The sequence below is a fragment of the Heteronotia binoei genome, chromosome 2 (assembly GCF_032191835.1).
Source record: "Heteronotia binoei isolate CCM8104 ecotype False Entrance Well chromosome 2, APGP_CSIRO_Hbin_v1, whole genome shotgun sequence".
Taxonomy (NCBI): domain Eukaryota; kingdom Metazoa; phylum Chordata; class Lepidosauria; order Squamata; family Gekkonidae; genus Heteronotia; species Heteronotia binoei.
The window spans coordinates 195,042,170-195,067,174 of NC_083224.1; the positions used below are offsets into that span (position 1 = coordinate 195,042,170).

A 25,005-nucleotide genomic window follows, 5' to 3' on the forward strand; every position below is an offset into this window, starting at 1 on the left:
CCAGTACACCAAACTGGCTCTCCGGAATGGCACAGAGAGTCTCTATCCCCATTCCAGCCAGCAGCAAAGAGACAGCTTTGCAGGAGCAAGATTTTGCAGGCACTTCTAACAGGGCCTGCTAAGTGGTGGCCCCGCCCTTCTGCATAAAACTCCCTGCCGCTGGAAATCCAGGCCACCCCCTTCTCAGCCAGCCTCCCAGCCCAATTTGCACACTCTTTTTTTGAAAGGACCTCTGGGGACCAACGGAGATTCTTCTTAGGCCATGACATTCTCCTCAGCTTGCAGCTTTCAAATTATTTTAGCGGCTATTTTTAGGTAGCCGCTCCGACTGCGTCACTGTACGGTTCCCGCTTTCTGCATTTTCCTCTCCCAAGTTTTTGTTTTCAACCAGTGGGTTTTCTTTCCTGTACAGCCTCAGAGGGCTAAGAGCTGCCTCCAGCATCGTAATGCGCCTTGGTGTTTCATTTTTCATCAGATGCAGAATTGCATTCCAGCATTCTTCGCAGGAGCTGCGCAGGGTCCTCGATGATCTTAACAATATTAGAACTAAAGCATGCAGGAGCTAACAGAACAAAACTAACACCCCTTCCCACACACACACACACACACACTTTCAAGTTGTAAGACACTATTGTGTACAAACACCAGTACAGTGTCGGGGCCGGATTAACAATTAGGCCAAGTAGGTACTGGCCTATGGGCCCCCATGCCTTTAGGGGCCCCAGGCCGCCTCCCCCCAACCCCAGTTTCCCCCCTGCTTGCAGCCCTCCCAATGTGAGATAATTTGCAAGGGTTCTCCCCAAGATATCGACCGCTAGGGGCCTCCACAGGGTATAATCCAGGACTGTGCCGTGTAGGGGTCGGAATGTCCGACTACAATCTGGGAGACTCCGGTTCAAATCCCCCCTCAGCCGTCGCTGGTTACCGTCTTTTGCCCTCACCTACCTCGCAGGGTTGTTGTGGAAGTCGATGGAGGAAGGGCCCCCCCGTGCCATCCTGACCTTCCCCTAGAGAACAGATAGGGGGGAAACATACAAAAAGACAAGACGCGTCGTCCCCCACCCCCACCCCCGGCCGCCATTGCCAGAGACACACAAGGCAACATTTCTTGGAAAAGCAGTCAAGACCTTTAAAACTTTTATTCCATGTTGTTTCCAAAATGAATGGGTGGGGGGGGCTTCATCCCCCACCGTCTGCACACCTGGAATTAGGGGAAGCACGGCCCGAACACGGGGGAACTTTTGGACACGTTGGAAGGGGGGGGGGGAAGAGGCTAAAACGGGGGAATCCGGGAGCTGGCGAATGGATCCGTTCCCCCAAATGGCTGGCATGTCCCCCCCACCCCACCCCCAGTTCAGTGCTGGCTTTTATGGATTAGCTGCTGCAAGCGGCAGGACTCAGACAGCGATGGCCTCCAATCCGGCTCTTTTTCCTCCGTTCCTGGCCCCTCTCCAGGGAACCCAGATTGAATTTTTTTCCCCCTGCCCGGTGGGGCTGGATGCCAGAAGACACTCATCATGCAAGGCATCTCGTTACCAGAAGGCAGCATGGGGGGGGGGATTACTCAAGCCTTCCCCTCTTCTCTCCCACCCCCCAGTGGCTTATTGCTATCACTTGGCACAGGGGGAATCGAGAGTCTCATACAGGACAGTGGAGTGGAGGCCAAAACCACAGTGCAGTCCTAGCAGACGTGGTAATGAAAAGGAAAAGAAAATAAAGAAATGTCGGCAGTATGCCAGTCTCTTGCAGTCTGAAGCCAAGGGGCGGGGGCAGGCAGAGCGGCCCCCATCCTTGGCGCATTTTCACAGACAGATCCGTCATCATCGAAGATGGCCGCATTGAGCAGGAACTGCTGGACCCATCATCTGACGAGATGACGCCGGTAGAGACCCTGAGTCTGCGCGGACAACGAGCTCATCTCAAAGGGCCCAAGGCCCAGTCTTGCTTTGACAGAAGGGGTATGGAACTTGCGGCGCAGACGACGTCCCACTTTCCGGATTTCCAAACGTCCCTCGCCTCCCTGCTGGAGAGCGTGGGAATGGTCACCGGAGGGAAGGGTGCAAACGGGGGGGCGTCTCAGTTATGCTGGCCGGCCAGATCTTGGGAAATGAACTTGCGGAGGCGTTCCAGGTACTGGCTGTAGAGTTCGATATCGTTGTGCCCGGCCCCTTCCACCCACAGTGGTTCGACAGCCTTGGGGCAGCGCTCATAGAGGGCCAGGCCATGAGAGAAGTCAATCACCTCATCTTCCGTGCCGTGGATGAAGAGGACGGGGGACGTGATGCGGGACACTTTGTCGATGCTGTAGGAGAGAAAGGAACTGAGGAGGCTGGGCCCAGCTTTGACCTAGCCCAGAGCAGTTGACCCCGAGAATCTACTTAACACTATCCCCACACACATACAATTCTCCCACCAGTGGCCAGGGGGAACCTGGCCACCCAAGAGAACCGGGTTAAAATCCCCACACCACAGAAGCTCACTGGGTGATCTTGGGCCAGTCACCAACTCCCCCCACCCCCAGCATCGTAAAAAAAAGGTCAAGGTAGTCCCCTGTTCAAGCACCAGTCGTTTCCGACTCTGGGGTGACGTTGCATCACGACGTTTTCACGGCAGACTTTTTACGGGGTGGTTTGCCCTTGCCTTCCCCAGCATCATACCCTCGTTCTGTTCCCCCGCCCACCCCCCAAAAATTCATGGCTGCCTTTAGCAATGAATTGACACACCAGGGACTCAGATCACATGTTATGGATCAAGTGTAGTTTGGCCCGGAGATGGTAGGAGGGAGGGGGAATGGGCCGAGAGGTACGGGGAGTCTGATCCAGATACGGCATTCGCATGTTAATTCGAAACACAATAGCCGAGGACTCTGCAGTTGGTGTCTCGGATGGCTCTTTAAGAATGGTTTGCATACTTCAAGCTCCCCCACCCCCCCCATTCCAAGTTGCTGAGAGTCATTAAGGTCAGGGTGACATTTTTAAGCAATAATAATATACCAGAGAGACAGAGAGAGACAGACAGAGAGAAATAAAAACAAACAGGCTCTAAGAAACTCAACATATCTCAACTGTCTCTGTCCACCCTCCCTGCTCAAATCGAAAGACACCCCTTTACCGTGAAATGAGACCTGAATTCAAATCCCACGCTCTGCCATGAAGCTTACTGGAGGGGGGTGGGTGGGAGGAGCTTGATCCTGTCACTCTTTTGCTGCTCGATTATCCTCACGGGAACATTGTGAGCAGGGGTCGTTTTGTAGGGAAATTGGTGGTGGAGCTCATTAGCATAACTCCTTAGCATATGCCACCTCCCTCCCCCCCCCCCCAGCCAAAAGCAACCTGATGCAAGAAAGAAGAGCCCCGTCCAAGCGAGACCTACTTGGGCTGGCTAGAGATCCAGCCAGCCCAAGCAGGCCTTGCTCACCCGGGGCTCTCCTTTCTCCAGTCAAAAGGCCAGCAAGCCACCCGCCGCTCAAAATCACATCAGAAGTGGAGAAAGGGTGGCGTGGCCTTCTCCAGGGGTTGAGGGCTGCTGGGGGTGTGGCAAAGCCCCTGGTAGCTGGCTGGCTGCCCGCTCTCCTAATCCAGGGATTGTTATGCAGCTACACCTGCTATTCAATGGACAAGGTAGATGGGGAGGAAAAGGGGGAACCCTCAGAAAGGTTCAGAGGCTGTGCTCCTGTGAGCTCCTGCTGAATCTGAGGTTTGGTTGTGAGGGTAAAAGCAGGGCCCTGTACCCCAGCCCTCGAAGGGAAGGCAGGCTAAAGAGTTCCACGGACTTACTTAGGGAACGCATCAAAGCAATACGTCTTCTTGGTTTCCGGAAAGGCGACGCGCATGCCTGAGGTCAGGGGTGAATGCAAGATGACCGCAGCGCACTCGTAGCGAGAGGCGAGGTCCACGGTGGGCACGGTGCCGATGCTCTGCCCGTAAAGAATGATGTTCTCCGGGCTGATCCCGTATCTGCAGAGTGGAGAGAAGATTCCAAAAGGATAGACATTCAGTGTTCTAGGTTCAGTCACTTCTAGGCTATGGGTCGCTAACAAGGTGCCCATCGGTGCCATAGTGCCCACTGATACTTTTTCTGGTGTGCCCAAGTGTCTCTAGAAAGTAGATGATGATGACAATCTCCTTTCCCTTCCTCTCCCACAACAGACACCCTGTGAGGTGGGTGGGGTTGAGAGGGCTCTCCCAGAAGCTGCCCTTTCAAGGACAGAGGCTCAGAGCGGCCTACAATCTCCTTTCCCTTCTTCCCCCACAACAGACACCCTGTGAGGTGAGTGGGGCTGAGAGAGCTCTCCCAGAAGCTGCCCTTTCAAGGACAGAGCCTCAGAGAGCCCTACAATCTCCTTTCCCTTCCTCCCCCACAACAGACACCCTGTGAGGTAGGTGGGGCTGAGAAAGCTCCCACAGAAGATGTCCTTTCAAGGACAGCTCTGCGAGAGCTATGGCTGACCCTCCAGCAGCTGCAAGTGGAGGAGTGGGGAAATCAAACCTAGTTCTCCCAGATAATAGTCCCCTCACTTAATAGTCCCCACACCAAACTGGCCCTACTGATTTCTACCTTGGCCACTCGGTAAGGTTCTGCAATTACAGGGGAGAGACGAAGACTGGAAAATCTTGCAAAGGTTGCCCAATGATCCCCCCCCCCCACACAATTCTTCACAGCACCCCCGCTTGTAGCAGTAATACATTATAACACCGCAAAGTGCCTGTGGAAGGAGCTGTGGTAATATCATTGTTGGGCAACATGTAAAGGAATAGCAGTACTACGGATGAGCATAAATTGGCTGACAAACTACATTATGAATTTTGGTTCATTCGTGGTTCTTGAAGCAATGATCGTGTACTGAAGAGCCATCACGAATTTTCAGGGATTTTGACGCCCTTTGGAGTGGTTCGTGGCAGTTCGTAAAGAGCAGAAAGCAGAGAACTAAATCCCCTGCTTTCTGCTCTCCACGAAAACCAGCTGAGTGGCAGGGAACTCCCCACCAGTCAGCTGTTTGGTTTAAATGGCTCAGCGCCATTTATACCCCTGCTTTCTGCTCCCCGTGGCTTTCTGTGGGGAGCAGTACACCCCTGCTTTCGGCAGGGAGCAGAAAGCAGGGGTTTAAACTTTAAATGTCTCACAAACCAATATGGACCTGGTTGATTCGCGAACCAGCCTCCCAGTTTGTATGGGTTTGTAGTTGGGTTCATGGTTGAGCTACAAAACATAAACTGAACTGAACCACAAAAATACAGTTAGTGCTCATCTCTAATCAGAACGATAAATCACAGAGTGACAGCAGGCTCCCCCGTCCCTTGCCTCCCTGTATGTTGCTCACAGAGAGGGAGATTTTTATGTAGCAGGAGCTCCTCTGCATATTAGGCCACGCCCCCGATGTAGCCAAGCCTCCTGGAGCTTACAGCAGGCCCTGTACGAAGAGCCCTGTAAACTCTTGGAAGATTGGCTACATCAGGGGTGTGTGCCTAATATCAGGGCTTTTTTGTAGCAGCAACTCCTTTGCATCTTAGGCCACACCCCCTGATGTAGCCAATCCTCCTGGAGCTTGCAGTAGGCCCTGTACAAAGAGCCCTGTAAGGGATTCTAGCAGGACCTCCTTTGCATATTAGGCCACACCCCCTGATGTAGCCAGTCCTCCTGGAGCTTCCAGTAGGCCCTGTGAGAAGAGCCCTGTAAGGAATTCTAGCAGGACCTCCTTTGCATATTAGGCCACTCCCCGCTGATGCAGCCACTCCTCCTGGAGCTTCCAGTAGGCCCTGTACAAAGAGCCCTGTAAGGAATTCTAGCAGGACCTCCTTTGCCTATTAGGCCACACACCCCTGATGTAGCCAATCCTCCTGGAGCTTACAGCAGGCCCTGTACAAAGAGCCCTGTAAGGAATTCTAGCAGGAACTCCTTTGCATCTTAGGCCACACCCCCTGATGTACCCAATCCTCCTGGAGCTTACAGCAGGCCCTGTACAAAGAGCCCTGTAAGGAATTCTAGCAGGAACTCCTTTGCATCTTAGGCCACACCCCCTGATGTACCCAATCCTCCTGGAGCTTACAGCAGGCCCTGTACAAAGAGCCCTGTAAGCTCTTGGAAGATTGGCTACATCAGGGGTGTGTGGCCTAATATCAGGGCTTTTTTGTAGCTGGAACTCCTTTGCATATTAGGCCATACACCCCTGATGTAGCCAATCCTCCTGGAGCTTACAGTAGGCACTGTACGAAGAGCCCTGTAAGCTCTTGGAGGATTGACTACATCTGGGGTGTGTGGCCTAATATGCAAAGGAGTTCCTGTTACCAAAAAAAAGCCCTGCTCACAGATATACTGCCACTGCACGGGGAGGCTCCTCTTTCTAACCATCACGGTTTATCAAACCATTGCAAGAGCCTTCTCGCTCCACCGCGAGGCTCACCGAGTGCGGAGGGCTTGCCAGGCTGCGTCGACGTCGGCGTAGAGGTTTTTCTCTGAGGGCTTCCCCGTGCTGACCCCATATCCGGAGTAGTCGTAGGAGAAGATGTTGCAGCTGATGCGGGTTCCCAGGCTGATGTAGAAGCTGCACATCTGTCCTAAGTCGACGGCATTGCCATGGGAGAACAGAACTGTGAACCTGGAGGAGAGGGAGGAAACGTCAGCAAGTGCCGGAGTCAGGCCCGGCTCAAATATCCCACAGGAGGAAGTGGTAGAGTCCTAACATGGTAGACAAGACTGTACCCTTTCCATCACATGTTGTGGGTATCATCTAAGCCAGGGTGTCAAACATGCAATTCGGGGGCTGAAATTGTTGAATTACAAGTTATTATGAAACTTGGAACAAACACCTCCCCAGGACTGAACAGGGATATTGGGTTTTTTAAATCTCATTGCATGTACTAAACCCATATTCACCAAATAGAGCTATATTTCCACAGTATACCAATGTATTTCTCTTTTAGAATAGTGTATCAGAGGGGTGTCGAACATGCAGTTCAGCGGCTGAATCAGGCCCCCAGAGGGCTCCTATCAGGCCCCCCGAGCAACTGGCTGTCATCTGCTTCCTTCTCCCTCTCTCTTGCTTCCTTCCACATCACAGCTTGCTTTGCAAGGCTTGCTCAACCGCACAGGAGCTACAGAGCAAAGCCTCTATTTTCTCCATTGGCTGAGGCTCCTCCCTCGGGGAGGAAGGGGGGGGAGGCAGAGCTTGTTTTTCCAGGCTCTCACCGCAGAGCTACTGAGCCAAGCCTCTCTTCCTTCTTTTGGTTGAGGCTCCCCCCCCCCCCGTCCCCTAGGGAAGGAAGGAAAGAGCCAGAGTTTCCTTTGCCCAGTCTCCTGGGTCCCATGGGAGAAATACAAAGAAAGCATCTTAACGAACAATGAGTTCTTTATTATTAACATTTTAAGCATGTTTAAATTTTTTTTTAAATATATATATATTTGTGTTTATCTGTGTTCTTTATAAAATTTATATCTCTGCTACCTGATCTTAAATAGGTACACACACGGCCCAGCCTGTCATGGCTCAACCCAACCCTACATGACCCGGCCCAACAAGGTATCATTTAGAGGGCCCTCATAACAAATGGCCCTCTAAGCACTAAGCCTCTGCATCCTAGAGCCAGGCAGCAACATCAGGGGAAGGCCTCGGCCTCTCCCTGCTGCTGGCCGTCCAGAGAACCTGGCTGGCCACTGTGTGAGACAGGATGCAGGACTAGATGGACCCTAGATGGATGGTGTGATCCAGCAGGGCTCTTCTGATGTTCTTATGAAGGTCTTGGCCTCTCTGCCCTGCTGTTGGCCCTCCAGAGAAACTGGCTGGCCCCTGTGTGAGACAGGAGGCTGGGCTAGATGGACCCTCACTGGTCTGACCCAGCAGGGCTCTTCTGAGGTTCTTCTCAGGGGAAGGCCTCGGCCTCTCTGCCCTGTTGTTGGCCCTCCAGAGGAACTGGCTGGCCACTGTGTGAGACAGGAGGCTGGACTACGTGGCCCTCACTGGTCTGACACAGCAGGGCTCTTCTGAGGTTCTTCTCAGGAGAAGGCCTCGGCCTCTCTGCCCTGTTGTTGGCCCTCCAGATGAACTGGCTGGCCCCTGTGTGAGAGAGGAGGCTGGACTAGATGAACCCTCACTGGTCTGACCCAGCAGGGCTCTTCTGAGGTTCTTCTCAGGGGAAGGTCTCGGCCTCTCTGCCCTGTTGTTGGCCCTCCAGAGGAACTGGCTGGCCCCTGTGTGAGACAGGAGGCTGGACTAGATGGACCCTCACTGGTCTGACCCAGCAGGGCTCTTCTGATGTTCTTCTCAGGGGAAGGCCTCGGCCTCTGTGCCCTGCTGTAGCCCCCTCAGAGGAAATGGTTAGCCACTGTGTGAGACAGGAGGCTGGACTAGATGGACCCTCACTGGTCTGACCCAGCAGGGCTCTTCTGAGGTTCTTCTCAGGGGAAGGCCTCGGCCTCTCTGCCCTGTTGTTGGCCCTCCAGAGGAACTGGCTAGCCCCTGTGTGAGAGAGGAGGCTGGGCTAGATGGACCCTCACTGGTCTGACCCAGCAGGGCTCTTCTGAGGTTCTTCTCAGGGGAAGGTCTCGGCCTCTCTGCCCTGTTGTTGGCCGTCCAGAGGAACTGGCTGGCCCCTGTGTGAGACAGGAGGCTGGACTAGATGGACCCTCACTGGTCTGACCCAGCAGGGCTCTTCTGATGTTCTTCTCAGGGGAAGGCCTCGGCCTCTGTGCCCTGTTGTAGCCCCCTCAGAGGAAACGGTTAGCCACTGTGTGAGACAGGAGGCTGGACTAGATGGACCCTCACTGGTCTGACCCAGCAGGGCTCTTCTGAGGTTCTTCTCAGGGGAAGGCCTCAGCCTCTCTGCCCTGTTGTTGGCCCTCCAGAGGAACCGGCTGGCCCCTGTGTGAGGCAGGATGCTGGACTAGATGGACCACTGATCCAGCAGGGCTATTCTGATCTTATGAAGGCCTCGGCCTCTCAGCCCTGCTGTTTTCCCTCCAGAGGAACTGGTTGGCACAGTGTGAGACAGGATGCTGATCCAACTACATCAAGAATTTGAAATGGCAAACTGGGTCAAAGTTACACAAATAATCCCAGCTTAGAAGTGAAGAATTATTCGGTGGGTTCATTAACAGAGAGAAGACTGAGGACAGCCGGCCTTGAAGACGGCCAGCTTCATTCAGGCTAAAACGCTTTCCGTTCACACAGAAGTATGTTTGCTTGGCCTGCGAATTATCTTATTTTTACAGGCAATACAGTTGGGGGGGCAGGTTGGACGCAACAGCTGGTTAGGAAAAGATAGGGGTGGCCAGGAGGAAGTGAGGGAAAGCTGTGCGGAACACGACTTGTTCTGATCACAAACGAACGGCGGAGGCGTGGCTCTCCTAACATGCTGCATCCACCAGAGAAATGGTGGGAGGAACAGATCCTAAAAGCGGTTACAAGAGGACAGGAAATTCCAGCCGGAGAACACCGCTCCACCCAATTCCCCTTATCTGCCCCAAACAGGACCAGTATTTCCCACACTGCCCTTCCCTGGCTTTTCCTTCTTTCCTTTTCTTTCTCTCTTTGGGTGTTTTTTACATTCCATTTGATCCAGAGTTTTGGAGTCTTCGAATCGCCTGCCACCGTGCCGCTTTAATTATTTTCCTTTTACAGCGGTGGATTTGCTCTGCTCATTTTGCGTAGCCAAACTTCTGTATTTCCTGCTGAAAGCGTTTCAGTTTTGGGGAGGGGGGTGTGTGTCTTTGATCAGAGGGCAGACGGCGCTTAGTTAAATGTATGCGATTGTTTGGAAATCGCGTCAACGCTGCAAAAGCAGCACAAATTTAAATTACAAGATGAGGCAAGCAGTGATATGTAAAAATTTCAAGCGCTGTCAGTTCTCATGCAAATTACTGCACCTTGTGGTGACTTTTGGACTTTGTGGTGACTTTTAAAACCCATGAAAACTTCTACCAGACAAGTTTGAAACGCCTGTAGAGAAATGACCGAATCAAAACTAGTTTTGAGAAAAAAGTTGCAGCAGCAGCTCCAGAACTCATCTCACCGAAACAAATGTAGATGCTTCGGGCAGCAACGATGCAAACCTCTATCATGTCACCCCGTTAGGTAATGTAAAAGGTGAGTTTCCAGAACGTTAGGTAATGTAAAAGGTGAGTTTCCAATGCGGTGACAGAGAGTCACAAACTGTCAGTGTAAAAACACCCTTTCTTTCCCCCGCCCATGTATCTCCTGGAGCCATTTTGGCTAATACTGCAGATCAGTTCCACTTACGCTTCAGAAGGGAGAATTCCTGCAGAGGCAAATTTTCCTGCTGGGAGGGGAAAGCTACCCAAGCTGAACACAACTGAGATTATTTAAAGCAGGGGTGTCAGACGTACAGCCCAGGGGCCGGATCAGGCCCCCAGAGGGCTCCAATCAGGCCCTTGAGCAAGTCTTTTTTCTCTCCCTCTCTCTCGCTTCCTTCTGCGTCACAACTTGCTTAATCAGACAGGTCAAGCCGTGACTGGGCCAAGGCCACCCAGCGAGCTTCACAGCTGTGTGAGATTCAAACCCAGGCCTCCCAACATGGCCCCTCAAACCTCTCTGTCCCGTTGGCTCTCAAACTTTTCGACATCTTTTTGATTACTGGCTTTGCAGGGAGCAATCCCAGCTCATTGGCACACCTCATTGGCATAACTCACGTGCATACGCCACACACCCGTGACATCACCGGAAGGTGGATTAAATTATATCAGCTCCGCATCTATCTTAAAATGCTTCTTGAATGATAATGGTCATCATAAAGCCTTAAGTCCCATCATACTTTTAAAATTACTTCCTCGTGGCGCAGAGTGGTAAAGCTGCAGTACTGCAGTCCGAGCTCTCTGCTCACAACCTGAGTTCAATCTCAGCGGAAGCTGGGTTTTCAGGTAGCCGGCTTGAGGTTGACTCAGCCTTCCATCCTTCCGAGGTCAGTAAAATGAGTCCCCCGCTTGCTGGGGGGAAAGTGTAGGTGACTGGGGAAGGCAGTAAAAAGTCTGCCGTGAAAACATGATGCGACGTCACCCCAGAGCCGGACACGACTGGGGCTTGCACAGGGGACTACCTTTACCTTTTTATGTGGCCACAGCAGCATGAGGAAGATTTCCACCTGTCTGCTTTACATGTTTTGGTTCTTTTCCCATTTTTTTGTGGGGAAAAATATTAAGTTTGTCAAATCTTAAGAGTTCAGCAAAATTCTCCCAGGGGGTTTGAACAATGAAGCCCAGAAGTAAGGTGTTTTTTGGGGGAGGGGGAGAGTAAGAAAGAAAGAGCACAATAAAATTTAGAGGTTCCGAAGCTCTGCTCCTGTGAGCTCCTGACCAAAATGAGGCCGGTATTATATTGCAGAGTGGTAAAGCTGCAGCACTGCAGTCCAAACTCTGCTCACGACCTGAGTTCGATCCCAGAAAAAGCTGGGTTCAGGTAGCTGGCTCAAGGTCGACTCAGCCTTCCATCCTTCCAAGGTCGATAAAAGGAGTCCCCAGCTTGCGGGGGGGGGGGGGGGAGCGTAGAGGACTGGGGATGGCAACAGCAAACCAACCTGCCAGGAAAACGTCGTGATGCGACGTCACCCCAGAGTCGGAAACGACTGGTGCTTGCACAGGGGACAACCTTTACCTTTAGAGACCGTTGACAAAGAGAACTTCTTCTCCCTCTTCCAAAATAGTAGAACTCGCCACACCTCAAAAAGGATATTATAGCATTGGAGAAAGTCCAGAGAAAGGCAACTAGAATGATTAAAGGGCTGGAGCACTTTCCCTACGAAGAAAGGTTGAAACGCTTGGGGCTCTTTAGCTTGGAGAAACGTCGACTGCGGGGTGACATGATAGAGGTTTACAAGATAATGCATGGGATGGAGAAAGTAGAGAAAGAAGTACTTTTGTCCCTTTCTCACAATACAAGAACTCGTGGGCATTCGATGAAATTGCTGAGCAGACAGGCTAAAACGGATAAAAGGAAGTACTTCTTCACCCAAAGGGTGATTAACACGTGGAATTCACTGCCACAGGAGGTGGTGGCGGCCACAAGTATAGCCACCTTCAAGAAGGGTTTAGATAAAAATATGGAGCACAGGTCCATCAGTGGCTATTAGCCACAGTGTATGTGTGTATATAAAATTTTTTGCCACTGTGTGACACAGAGTGTTGGACTTGATGGGCCGTTGGCCTGATCCAACATGAACATAAGAACATAAGAGAAGCCATGTTAGATCAGGCCAATGGCCCATCCAGTCCAACATTCTGTGTCACACAGCGGCCAAATATATATATATATACACACACACACACACACACATACACACTGTGGCTAATAGCCACTGATGGACCTCTGCTCCATATTTTTATCTAACCCCCTCTTGAAGGTGGCCATGCTTGTGGCCACCACCACCTCCTGTGGCAGTGAATTCCACATGTTAATCACCCTTTGGGTGAAGAAGTACTTCCTTTTATCCGTTTTAGCCTGTCTGCTCAGCAATTTCATCGAATGCCCACGAGTTCTCGTATTGTGAGAAAGGGAGAAAAGGACTTCTTTCTCTACTTTCTCCATCCCATGCATTATCTTGTAAACCTCTATCATGTCACCCCGCAGTCGACGTTTCTCCAAGCTAAAGAGTCCCAAGCGTTTCAACCTTTCTTCGTAGGGAAAGTGTTCCAGCCCTTTAATCATTCTAGTTGCCCTTTTCTGGACTTTCTCCAATGCTATAATATCCTTTTTGAGGTGCGGCGACCAGAACTGCACACAGTACTCCAAATGAGACCGCACCATCGGTTTATACAGGGGCATTATGATACATGGCTTCTCTTATGTTCTTAATAGGTTCAGAAGAGACAAAAGGAAAGACTCCTTTACACAGAGAGTGATTAAAATGTGCCAAAGAATACTGTGATGGCCACAGCTTTAAAAAGGATTAGACCAAGGGTGTCAAACTCTTTTGTTATGAGGGATGGATCTGACATAAGTGAGACCTTGTTTGGCTGGATCATGTCGGGCCTGGCCGTGTGTTTAAGAGTAGCTAGCAGAGATATAAACTTTATAAAGGAAACAGACAAACACAATTAAATATTTTTTTTTACACTTTAAATGTGCTTAAAACATTTGCACTCATTGGTCTTAAAGGTGCTGTCTTTGTATCTCTCCCGTGGGATCCAGGGAACTGGGCAAAGGAAGCTCTGGCTCTTTCCTTCCTTCCCCAGGGGACCAGTAGGGGGAGGAGCCTCAGCCAATAGAAGGAAGAGAGAGGCTTGGCTATGCAATTGAGAGAGCCTGGCGAAGCTTGCTCTGTCTTCCCCTCTCCCTTCCCAAGGGAGGAGCCTCAGCCAATGGAGAAAAGAGAGGCTTTGCTCCGTAGCTCCTGTGCGATTGAGCAAGCCTGGCAAAGCAAGCTGTGATGCAGAAGGAAGCAAGAGAGAGGGAGAAAGAAGCAGACGACAGTCAGCTGCTCGGGGGCCTGACAGCACCCCTCCGGGGGCCAGATTCAGCCCCCGAACTGCATGTTTGACATCCCTGGATTAGACAGATTCACAGAGGATAGGTCTATCAGTGGCCACGTTGATCAAAGGGAACCTCCATATTCAGAGGCACTAACCCTCTGAATCCCAGAGCCAGGAGGCAACATCAAGGAAGGCCTCAGCCTCTATGTCTTGATGTTGGTCCTCCGGAGTAGGTGTCCGGTCCATGGCCTGTTAGCAACCAGGCTGCATAGTGAGGGAGAAGCACCGCACCACCCCTTCTGGGCAGACGAAAGAGGCAGCATGGCCTCACTCCGAAGCACCACCTCTTTCCTCTGCCCGAGTCCCAGGCGGGTGAAAGGGGCAACAGCCTTCACCTATCCCTTATTTAAAGACCGCCCCCCCGGGGTGGCAAAAATCCCAGCATCACCACCCCCATCAGTCTGTGGAAAAATAGCCTTCCACAAAACTGGTCCCTGGTGCCAAAAAAGGTTGGGAGCCACTGCTCTGGTTCGTTACAGTCAAAATAGACTAGATCAAAGGTTCCCAAAACTTATTGGCTTAACGCCCCCTTTTCAGAAAAGAAAAATATTCAGTGCCTCCCTGGAAACCTTCAGCTCCAACTAGCGCAATGGGAAGGTGCCCCCACCGAGCCTCTTTCAACCCCAAAGCAGCAGGTAGCCGTAAAATGGGGTGCTCTTTGGATGCTTCCTTGGAAGCCTCCGACAAGCGCAGGCAATGTTTGCCCTGCAAAGAAAAGCAGTGGTGCAGCAGCACCGTCCGGGATTCTCGGCATGCCAGCTGGCAGGTAAAATCGTGCCACATGGGAAGGGGGAGTAAGGGGGTGCCCAGCATTACCCCCTAGCAAGGTGGCACCCTAAATGGCTGCCTACCCCGCCTACTCCCACGCACTGGTCCTACAGAAGACACTCTTTGTCTGGGGCATTGCAGCTGGCTGAAATCAACAGAAACAACCACCAGTGATAAGCAGAGGACTGTAAGAAGCTTGACGCTCTGCAGGAAACCTTGTGAGGAGAAAGCTACAGATTGGAATTCTTCAGAGAAGTCTGTGCAATTGCCTCAGTGCTTCCACTGTCCTGGCTTGAACTGTATTGCTGAGAGAGAAATTGCAAGCAACCTTGAGAAGCTGCTAGCTGTAGCAAATATTGGCTAGCTAGGGTAGACTAGAAAGGTTTTTTGTTTTTGTGTTTCTTGTTTGTCTGTACACCTCTATTTTTTTTTTAAAAATTCTGTCTTGTAAATAAACTGCATCCTTCTTATATTTTAATTGCAAGGAGTTCTGGTTCTCATTACTAGTCTAACTGGGTGAATTCACACTAAGCAGCAAACAAAAAAGGAACCCTCTATTTTTTGTTAATTGGAATTTTTCTCTAAATTAGAAATTCTGGACCCCTTCCAGAAATGTCATGTTTTGACACTTCCCACTTTCCTCTCCTCTTCTCTTCTTCCTTTATGCTTCCACCGCCCCCTTATTTTTATTCACCGCCCCCCAATTGCACCCAAGGCTACTTCCGCCCTCCTGAATCATTCCAGTACCCCCTAGGGGGCAACATCGCCCACTTTGGGAAACACTGGACTAGATAGGCTACTGGTCATATCCAGCAGGGCTCTTCTTATGTTCTCAAGGTAGGCTTTGACCAAGCAAGAGACGGCAAAAATGGACTTGAGGATGGACGCCACTGAGGACGTTCTCCGCAACTGAGAACGAAACGTCTGGAAGGAAAACTTTCTCCAGTAGAACACGGCACTTGATCCCGAAAGATTCTACAAACCCTAATGATGTTACCAGCCGTGAAAACCTGAAATCTTTGAGAAATGGACTTACTTTCTGTAAAATTACGAGAAGGAAATATACAAGACAATAAGAAGATCTGGCAGCCACTGCAAGATTGGTTAGGTGTAGTATACGTTTGGAATTTGAGGCAACTAACTGGCAGCATATCTGTATATGAGAATGTAAGATAAGGAGCGAATACTGTATAATATACTGAATAAGACAGTGCAATTATAAGAAATGTGTACTTGTAAGCCAAAGTAAGAATTAGAAAAGGGATAGAATGTTATAAGAGACAAAATGAAAGATACTAATTATAAATGATATATAGATTGGGAATTAATTGAATTAGACGTGCTTGTAATAAGAAAGGAAATGTAAGCAAGAGAGACATTTTTCGGCCCCTCCAACCCTGATTTTCCCATATCTCCCTGTAGATTCTTTCCCCACATCTGAAATTCAACAAAACTTTTAATTTGAAAAAAATAAAAAAAGAGATCAAACAACGCAACTGGGCAACAGAATTTCTTTTCCTCAGGGTATTTTTTGGTAGCAGGAGCTCCTTTGCATATTAGGCCAAACTCCCCTGATGTAGCCAATCCTCCAAGAGCTTACAAGGCTCTTCGTACAGCGCCCACTATAAGCTCTTGGAGGATTCGCTACATCAGGGATGTGCGGCCTAATATGCAAAGGAGCTCCTGCTACCAAAAAACACCCTGATAAGAAACCAGGTAACACCAAGATCTCGGTTCCTGGGAGGGAGATATCTGTCCATCTTCGTCTCCTCTCAGTTTGTCACCCCCGCACGCATTCACGTCCAACCTGCCTGAACCACCTTCCCGGTCACTGCTTACCTGGCCCCAGGGACGCAACGGACATACATGCAGCTGACTCGGTTCCCTCGGTTGCTCTTGGTCAAGAACACCTCGATGGTGTCCAGATCCCGCTGGTTATACTGAAAATCCGCCCGGTCTGTCAAGTGGAGCTTCCATCGGGTCATGGCGTTGCTCCGCAGAGAGCTGCTGCTGGAACTACCAGCCGGTTCTGGTTCCGGGACAATCGTGTAGGTGGGTTCCGGCGGCAAGAAAGCCAACTTGGCGGCGATCCGGCCAGGGCAGGGCGGGCAACAGAAGAGACAACAGAGTTCGCTGACCGAAAGCCCGTTCATGGCGGCTGGTGATGATTCGCAGACCCAGGAGACGGGACAATTTTCAAGGGTAGGGAACGGCAGACCCTCCCCAAGAAATCAGCAAATCCAGGCGGTTAGGAAACCGTTTCAGCTTCCAGGGAGATCAACAGAACCTTTATGACATGCCTCTCTGGAACCGCCACGGCCGAGGTCTCCCACATTCCGGCGTAGGGCCTGAGAACCCCAGCTACTCCGGCTGGACACATGCTCCTCTGCGCGGCCTTGTAAAGACTGGGAAAAGAGGGGAAATTGGTTATCAGAGCACCCGAAGAGCACATCAGAACACGCGGATTCCAACTGTGCGCATCAGGAAACCCGTGCGCCCATCTGAAGGTCGAAACCTCCCCAGACACACAAGGAACACTCTCCGCAAACTACACACATAGGCAGGGCCAACTCGCCCACTAGGCAAACTAGGCGGTTGCCTAGGGCGCCGGGAGAAGAGGGCGCTGAATTGGGCTCCCCCCTTCCCAGTGCCCACGACAACTCCCTAGTTTGCCTGCCTGTCTCCCCCCCACCCCCTCCCTTTCCTTTTGCTTCACCTGCCCCCCCCCCCACCTACTGGCTTCAATGCGGCCGGCGCAGCATATAATCCTTTGAAGTACGTGTGGGAGAAAGCTTTACTCCCCTCACTTCTGGTTCCAGGTGGGAGAAGACTTCTCCTGCATGCGCTTCAAAGGATTAGATCAGGGGTGTCAAACATGCGGTTCAAGGGCTGGATCAGGCCCCCAGAGGACTCCTATCAGGCCCCCGACCAACTGGCTGTCATCTGCTTCCTTCTCCCTCTTTCTTCCTTCCTTCTGCATCACAGCTTGCTTTGCCAGGCTTGCTCAATCGCACAGGAGCTACAGAGCAAAACCTCTGTTTTCTCCATTGGCTGAGGCTCCTCCATTGGGGAGGAAGGGGGGAGGAATGGCTCACTTTGCCAGGCTCTCTCAATCACACAGCAGAGCTACTGAGCCAAGCCTCTCTTCCTTCTATTGGCTGAGGCTCCCCCCCCTTCAGTCCCCTGGGGAAGGAAGCAAAGAGCCAGAGCTTCCTTTGCCCAGTTCCTTGGATCCCATGGGAGAAAGCATTAAGACCAATGAGTGCTTAAAGCTTTAAGCATGTTTTAATTTTATATATCAGGGGTGGCCAACGGTAGCTCTCAAGATGTTTTTTTGCCTACAACTCCCATCAGCCCCAGTCATTGGCCATGCTGGCTGGGGCTGATGGGAGTTGTGGGCAAAAAAAAACCATCCAGAGAGCTACCGTCGGCCACCCCTGTTATATATATATATAAACTTAAAACATGCTTAACACGTTAGCACTCATATATATTTGTCTTTGTCTGTGTTCTTTATAACATTTATATCTCTGCTACCTAACGATATATAGGTACACACATGGCTTGACCCACCCTGACACGGCCCGGCCCAACAAGGTTTCGTTGATGTCAGATCTGGCCCTCATAACAAATGAGTTTGATACCCCTGGATTAGATGGTGTGCCGCCTGCACTGAAGCCAGTAGAGCCTAGTCACGGTGCGGCGCCCTCTGATGGGAAGGGAGGGAGAGGGGGGCGGCAAGCAGGGAGCCTGCCTGGGGTGCCACGCGCCCTAGAGCTGGCGCTACACACAGGACAGAGGTTCACCTCCACACCCAGGGCCGGATTAGCAATTAGGCCAAGTAGGTACTGGCCTACGGGCCCCCACACCTTTAGGGGCCCCGGGCTGGCTTCTCCCCTCCGGCTTTCTCTGCTTGTTAATGTTTGTTTTGTGTAATAACATTGGTTTATTAAAACCGTTGGTTGGTAAAATTAAAAACGGAGCGCCCCGTGGCGTAGAGGGGTAAAGCTGCAGTACCGCAGTCGAAGCTCCGCTCACGACCTGAGTTCGATCCCGGCGGAAGCTGGGTTTTTAGGTCGCCGGGTCAAGGTTGACTAAGCCCTCCATCCTTCCGAGGTCGGTAAAATGACTACCCAGCTTGCTGGGGGGAATGTGTAAAAGACTGGGGAAGGCAATGGCAAGGAAAAGGAAAGGTCCCCTGTGCAAGCACCGGTCGTTTCTGACTCTGGGGTGACGTTGCTTTCATAGACTTTTTACGGGGTGGTTTGCCATTGCCTTCCCCAGTCCTCTACGCTTTGCCCCCAGCAAGCTGGGGACTCCTTTGACCGACCTCGGAAGGATGGAAGGCTGAGTCAACCTGGAGCTGGCTACCTGAACCCAGCTTCCGCCAGGATCGAACTCAGGCTGTGAGCAGAGCTTAGGGCTGCAGCACTGCAGCTTTAACACTCTGCACCGCCTACCCTGTAAATAGTCTGCCGTGAAAACGTTGTGAAAGAACCGTCACCCCAGAGTCGGAAACAACTGGTGCTTGCACAGGGGACTACCTTTTCAAGAATTTGGGAGGTCAGAGAAACTCTTAGTATGCTGTCTCTCCCCAAAGAGATTCTGAACCACAGGGTTAGGAGGCAAAAGGAAGGCCTGGTTTTGTCCGCTGTCCTTCACTACCCAATGGACAAAAGAACATAAGAGAAGCCCTGTTGGATCAGGCCAGTGGCCCCTCCAGTCCAACACTCTGTGTCACATAAGCACATAAGAGAAGCCATGTTGGATCAGGCCAGTGGCCCATCCAGTCCAACACTCTGAGTCACATAAGCACATAAGAGAAGCCATGTTGGATCAGGCCAGTGGCCCATCCAGTCCAACACTCTGAGTCACATAAGAACATAAGAGAAGCCCTGTTGGATCAGGCCAGTGGCCCATCCATTCCAACACTCTGCGTCACATAAGAACATAAGAGAAGCCATGTTGGATCAGGCCAGTGGCCCATCCAGTCCAACACTCTGAGTCACATAAGAACATAAGAGAAGCCCTGTTGGATCAGGCCAGTGGCCCATCCATTCCAACACTCTGAGTCACATAAGCACATAAGAGAAGCCATGTTGGATCAGGCCAGTGGCCCATCCAGTCCAACACTCTGTGTCACATAAGCACATAAGAGAAGCCATGTTGGATCAGGCCAGTGGCCCATCCAGTCCAACACTCTGCGTCACATAAGAACATAAGAGAAGCCATGTTGGATCACTCCAATGGCCCATCCATTCCAACACTCTGAGTCACATAAGCACATAAGAGAAGCCATGTTGGATCAGGCCAGTGGCCCATCCAGTCCAACACTCTGTGTCACATAAGAACAGAAGAGAAGCCATGTTGGATCAGGCCAGTGGCCCATCCAGTCCAACATTCTGTGTCACACATAAGAGAAGCCATGTTGGATCAGGCCAATGGCCCATCCAGTCCAACATTCTGTGTCACATAAGCACATAAGAGAAGCCATGTTGGATCAGGCCAGTGGCCCATCCAGTCCAACATTCTGTGTCACACAGTGGCCAAAAAAAAGCCCAAGTGCCATCAGGAGGTTCACAAGTGGCGCTAGAAGCCCTTCCACTCCCCCCCCCACAAGCACCAAGAATACACAGCATCACTTGCCCCATACATAAGAACATAAGGGAAGCCATGTTGGATCAGGCCAATGGCCCATCCAGCCCAACACTCTGTGTCACGCAGTGGCCCAAAAAAACCTCTAGGTGCCATCAGGAGGTCCATAAGTGGGTCCAGGACATTAGAAGCCCTCCCACTGTGCCCCCCTCCCAAGCACCAAGAATACAGCGCATCACTGCCCCAGAGAGTTCCATCTATAACCTGTGGCTAATAGCCACTAATAGCCAGCTGGACCTCTGGTTCATAGGTTTACCCAATCCCCTCTTGTAGCTGTCTACCGTATGTGCTTGTAGCCGCTGCCACCTCCTGTGGCAGTGAATTCCACGTGTTAATCACCCTTTGGGTGAAGAAGGACTTCCTTTTATCCGTTCTAACCCTACTGCTCAGCAGTTTAGGAGTCTCAGAGAGCGGCTTACAATCTCCTTCCCTCCCTCTCCCCACAACAGACACCCTGTGAGTTGCCTGGGGCTGAGGAAGTTCTGAGAGAACTGCTCGTGAGAGAACGGCTGTGAGAATTGGGACTAGCCCAAGCTCACCCAGCTGGCTACACGTGGAAACAAACCCGGTTCTCCCAAATCAAAGTCCCCTATTCTGAACCACTACACCGAGCTGGCTGGTGATACGGAAACAGGCATGGCTGCAAGCCCCACAAACTGTGAGACAACCCTTTGGGAAAAGGAAGTACCCTTTATAAAAGGAAGTACTTCTCTCTGAGTCACATAAGAACGTAAGAGAAGCCATTTTGGATCAGGCCAATGGCCCATCCAGTCCAGCCCTCTGAGTCACATAAGAGAAGTCATGTTAGATCAGGCCAATGGCCCATCTAGTCCAATACTCTGTGTCATATAAGAACCTAAGAGAAGCCATGTTGGATCAGGCCAATGGCCCATCCAGTCCAACACTCTGAGTCACATAAGAACGTAAGAGAAGCCATCTTGGATCAGGCCAATGGCCCATCCAGTCCAACACTCTGTGTCACACAGCAACCAATATACACAGCAACCAGGAGAGCCAGTTTGGTGTAGTGGTTAAGTGTGCGGACTCTTATCTGGGAGAACCGGGTTTGATTCCCCACTCCTCCACTTGCACCTGCTGGAATGGCCTTGGGTCAGCCATAGCTCTGGCAGAAGTTGTCCTTGAAAGGGCAGCTGCTGGGAGAGCCCTCTCCAGCCCCACCCACCTCACAGGGTGTTTGTTGTGGGGGAGGAAGGTAAAGGAGATTGTGAGCCGCTCTGAGACTCTTCGGAGTGGAGGGCGGGATATAAATCCAATATCTTCTTCTTCTTCTACACACACACACGCATATATATACTATGGCTAATAACCACTGATGGGCCTCTGCTCCATATTTTTATCCAATCGCCTCTTGAAGCTTGTGAGAAAAGGAGAAAAGTACTTCTTCCTCTGCCTTCTCTATCCTGTGCATCGTCTTGCAAACCTCTATCGTGTCACAATCTGACGTGATTGGGCTAGTCCGGCCCATCCAGCTCAGGGTCTCCAGGGTCACAGGTAGGGAAAAGTCATAAGAACATAAGAGAAGCCATGTTAGATCAGGCCAATGGCCCATCCAGTCCAAACATTCTGTGTCACACAGCGGCCAAATATATATATATATACACACACACACACACACACACACACACACTGTGGCTAATAGCCACTGATGGACCTCTGCTCCATATTTTTATCTAACCCCCTCTAAAAGCTGGCTATGCTTGTGGCCGCCACCACCCCCTGTGGCAGTGAATTCCAGATGTTAATCACCCTTTGGGTGAAGAAGGACTTCCTTTTATCCATTTTAACCCAACTGCTCAGCAATTTCATTGAATGCCCACGAGTTCTTGTATTGTGAGAAAGGGAGAAATGGACTTCTTTCTCTACTTTCTCTGGACACTTCGAAACCACATTCCGGTCAGCATCTCTCCCCTCCCCGCAAAAAAAATTCCCCATCGGATCCAGGAAGCCTTTTTCGCTGCTGCCATGCACTGCTGGATGAAATCCTGTGGAGGTCCCTAGGCAATCAAAATCTTGGGGGACCCCTTGCAAATGATCTCAGTTGGAGGGCCCACCCCACTGCCTGTGGCCCCCGCTGCAGCCTGCAGCCACCTTCTCCAAAGCCCCTTGGACAAAACTGCGGGGGAGAGGCAGAGAGAGGCAAACTTGGCGAGGACGCCAGCAGCAGCCGCACCAGGCAAGTCGGGCAAAGAGCGGCTCAGATGCCGGCTGGGAGGGCTGCAAGTCGGGGGGGGGGGGGGGGGGAAACCAGGGGGGGAGGGGAGTCAGCCCAGGGCTCTTAAACGTGTGGGGGCCCATAGGCCAGTACCTACTTGGAACTAACTGTCAATGCAGCCCTGCTGCCACGGGAACACAAAAACGTTAGCAAGCTGGGTAAAAAAAAAAAAAAGAGGTGGAAAAGCAACAGATGAAGCGAGGAACGAGAACCTGCCGGAATTCCTGCACGCTGGAGAGAGGCATGCAACAGGGTTGCCAAGTCCAGACTGGGGAATTCCTGGAGATTTTTTTGGGGGGAGGGGCAAAGTTCAGAGGGCAGGGCTTGAGAAGAGCAGAGCTCTCAGGCGGGTGTGTTGCCACGGACGCCACCCTCCAAAGCAGCCCAGGGCAGCGGATCTCTATGTAGATCACGGTGCGGGGCTGTTTTTGTAGCAGGAGCTCCTTCGCCTATCAGGCCCCCCCACCCCTGATGTACAGGGCTTTCTGTAAGCTCCAGGAGGATTGGCTGCATCAGGGGGCGTGGCCTAATAGGCAAAGGAGTTCCTGCTACAAAAAAAGAAAAGAAAAGAAAGCACCCTCGTTCTGGGCGATCGTCCAGGAGATCAGCAAATCCTACTTTGCGCCAACCGCGTCTCCTGCGGGTATCCTGAACCCACCCTAACAGCAAGCCCCAGAGGGTTATTATTAATCCTAGCAGCACCTATTGGATGCCAGTGTCAGACAAGGGCAGATTAAGGTATTCCACATCAACGGGGGGGGGGGGGGGGAGGGAGGGAGGGCTTTGGTGTGACTTTTTTTGCCTAAACCAAACAAACAAACAACCCGATGATGACATAAGCCTGGTCAGATGCATCTCGGGAGAGCGGGGGGGGGGGAGGAGGGGGGCATAAAAAGGGACCATGCAGTGGAAAGGAGACAGACACAGAAGGCGCCAGTGTCTAAATCCAGCAAGCCCCCCCCCCTCCTCTCTCCGCACCAACACGCACACACTCGTAGCCATTTCATCCGACTGCTTCCAAGGTGCCTGGCCGCCCGGGTCAAGCCAAGCCAAGGCGGGTCGATAGGGCTGCCCTGGACGCTCTACAAGCAAGGGGGAGCTGGCAATGCCCAAAACGAGACTCGCCGTACCACCCGGGCGGGCAGCCCAGCTGCCAAAAGGGGTCGCTCAGGACCCAGGCGGGTGCAAAGCGGCTTTGCTCGACTCCCGAGGAAGCGTACGGAGGATTGCATAAAGCCAGAACGGGGAAAGGGGGAGGCGGGGGGGCAGTGGCACGACCCGGCGACGCACAACCGTGCGCCCCAGGCTCCTCCGCCAAAGGCCAGCGGGAAGGGAAGGGACTGGGGGGGGGGGGGGGTTCGGGGCTTCCAGGGAGGGAAGGGGGGGGGAAGCGAGGCGAACGCGAACTCACCCGGGCGGCCCGAGCACCCCGCTGCGCTCCCTCCCCGTGCGCAAAGACGCGTCGGTGGCACGGGCACACGCGCGCACCCCGTTCCAAAAAAAGGAGGAGAATCACCGACGTGCGCCCCCCTCGCCAAGTCCGGGGGCTCTCCAGGGCGCCCCCCTCGCCTCGCCTGCTGGCTCCGGCTCCTCCTTCCCCGTTCAGCCGGCCAGACCCCCCGCCGGCCCCGATCCGCCTCTAAGCCGCCGCCGGGCGCCCCCCGCTGGCGCCCGACGCGCCTCGCATTACGCGCCGGGCCTGCCCGCCTGCGGCTCCTCCTCCTTCTCCTGCTGCTGCGTTCAGGCGACGGCGAGGATGCATTGCATCGCCCCGCTCCAGCCTCTCCTCTTCTCCCTCCTCCTCCTGCTCCCGGGAGGCGGCGGATGTGACGGGAGAGGAGCCGGCGCTGGAAGTGACGACGAGGAGGGAGGAGAAAGGTGGCCCCCTCCCCCCCCCCCAAAAGCCAACCCACCCGCGTTTAAGAGCCTCCCGGCAGAGGAGGCCGCCGCGTCTCTGCATGAGTCTGGGCCCTTGCGGGGTTGCCAAGTCCAATTCAAGAAATAGCTGGGGAACTTGCGGGTGGAGCCAGGAGACATTGGGGGTGGAGCCTGGAGCAAGGTTGTGACAAGTGTTCCCTATGAAGAAAGGTTAAAACGCTGGGGGCCCTTTAGCTTGGAGAAACGTGCGGGGTGACATGAGAGAGGTTGACAAGATTATGCATGGGATGGAGAAAGTAGAGAAAGAAGTCGTTTTCTCCGTTTCTCGCAATACAATAACTCGTGGGCATTCGATGAAATTGCTGAGCAGACGGGTTAAAACGGAGAAAAGGAAGTCCTTTTCCCCCCAAAGGGTGATTAACGTGTGGAATTCACTGCCACAGGAGATGGTGGCGGCCACAAGCATAGCCAGCTTTAAAAGGGGATTAGATAAAAATATGGATCAGAGGTCCATCAGTGGCTATTAGCCACAGTGTATATATGTGTGTGTGTGTGTATATATATATATATATATATATATATATATATACACACACACACACACACACACATATTGGCCACTGTGTGACACAGAGTGTTGGACTGGATGGGCCATTGGCCTGATCCGACATGGCTTCTCTTATGTTCTTATGTGACACAGAGTGTTGGACTGGATGGGCCACTGGCCTGATCCGACAGGGCTTCTCTTATGTTCTTATGTGACACAGAGTGTTGGACTGGACGGGCCATTGGCCTGATCCAACATGGCTTCTCTTATGTTCTTATGTGACACAGAGTGTTGGACTGGATGGGCCATTGGCCTGATCCGACATGGCTTCTCTTATGTTCTTATGTGACACAGAGTGTTGGACTGGATGGGCCACTGGCCTGATCCAACAGGGCTTCTCTTATGTTCTTATTGAACTCCAAAGGGAGTTCGGGCCATCACATTTAAAGGG

At 52.1% G+C, this 25,005-nt stretch overlaps 1 protein-coding gene across 1 annotated transcript; it reads right to left on the reverse strand.

Annotated features, from left to right (window-relative positions):
- Nucleotides 1–1,104: 1,104 nt before the first annotated feature.
- On the reverse strand, nucleotides 1,105–23,707 carry ABHD17A (abhydrolase domain containing 17A, depalmitoylase). The gene is made up of 5 exons (XM_060232790.1): nucleotides 23,646–23,707; nucleotides 16,081–16,646; nucleotides 6,401–6,595; nucleotides 3,777–3,956; nucleotides 1,105–2,302 (listed from the first exon to the last, which is right to left on the reverse strand). Exons 2-5 carry the CDS (start codon nucleotides 16,392–16,394, stop codon nucleotides 2,077–2,079), a joined length of 915 nt encoding a protein of 304 aa, XP_060088773.1. The 5' UTR covers nucleotides 16,395–16,646; nucleotides 23,646–23,707; the 3' UTR covers nucleotides 1,105–2,076.
- Nucleotides 23,708–25,005: the final 1,298 nt, after the last annotated feature.

Coding starts and splice junctions, on each gene's coding strand:
- ABHD17A (XM_060232790.1), bottom strand. CDS start 16,394: ATGAACGGGCTTTCGGTCAGCGAACTCTGTTGTCTCTTCTGTTGCCCG. Junction 6,596..16,080: donor CGTTGCGTCCCTGGGGCCAG/GTAAGCAGTGAC, acceptor CCTCTCCTCCAG/GTTCACAGTTCTGTTCTCCC. Junction 3,957..6,400: donor TGGCAAGCCCTCCGCACTCG/GTGAGCCTCGCG, acceptor TCCACTCTGCAG/ATACGGGATCAGCCCGGAGA.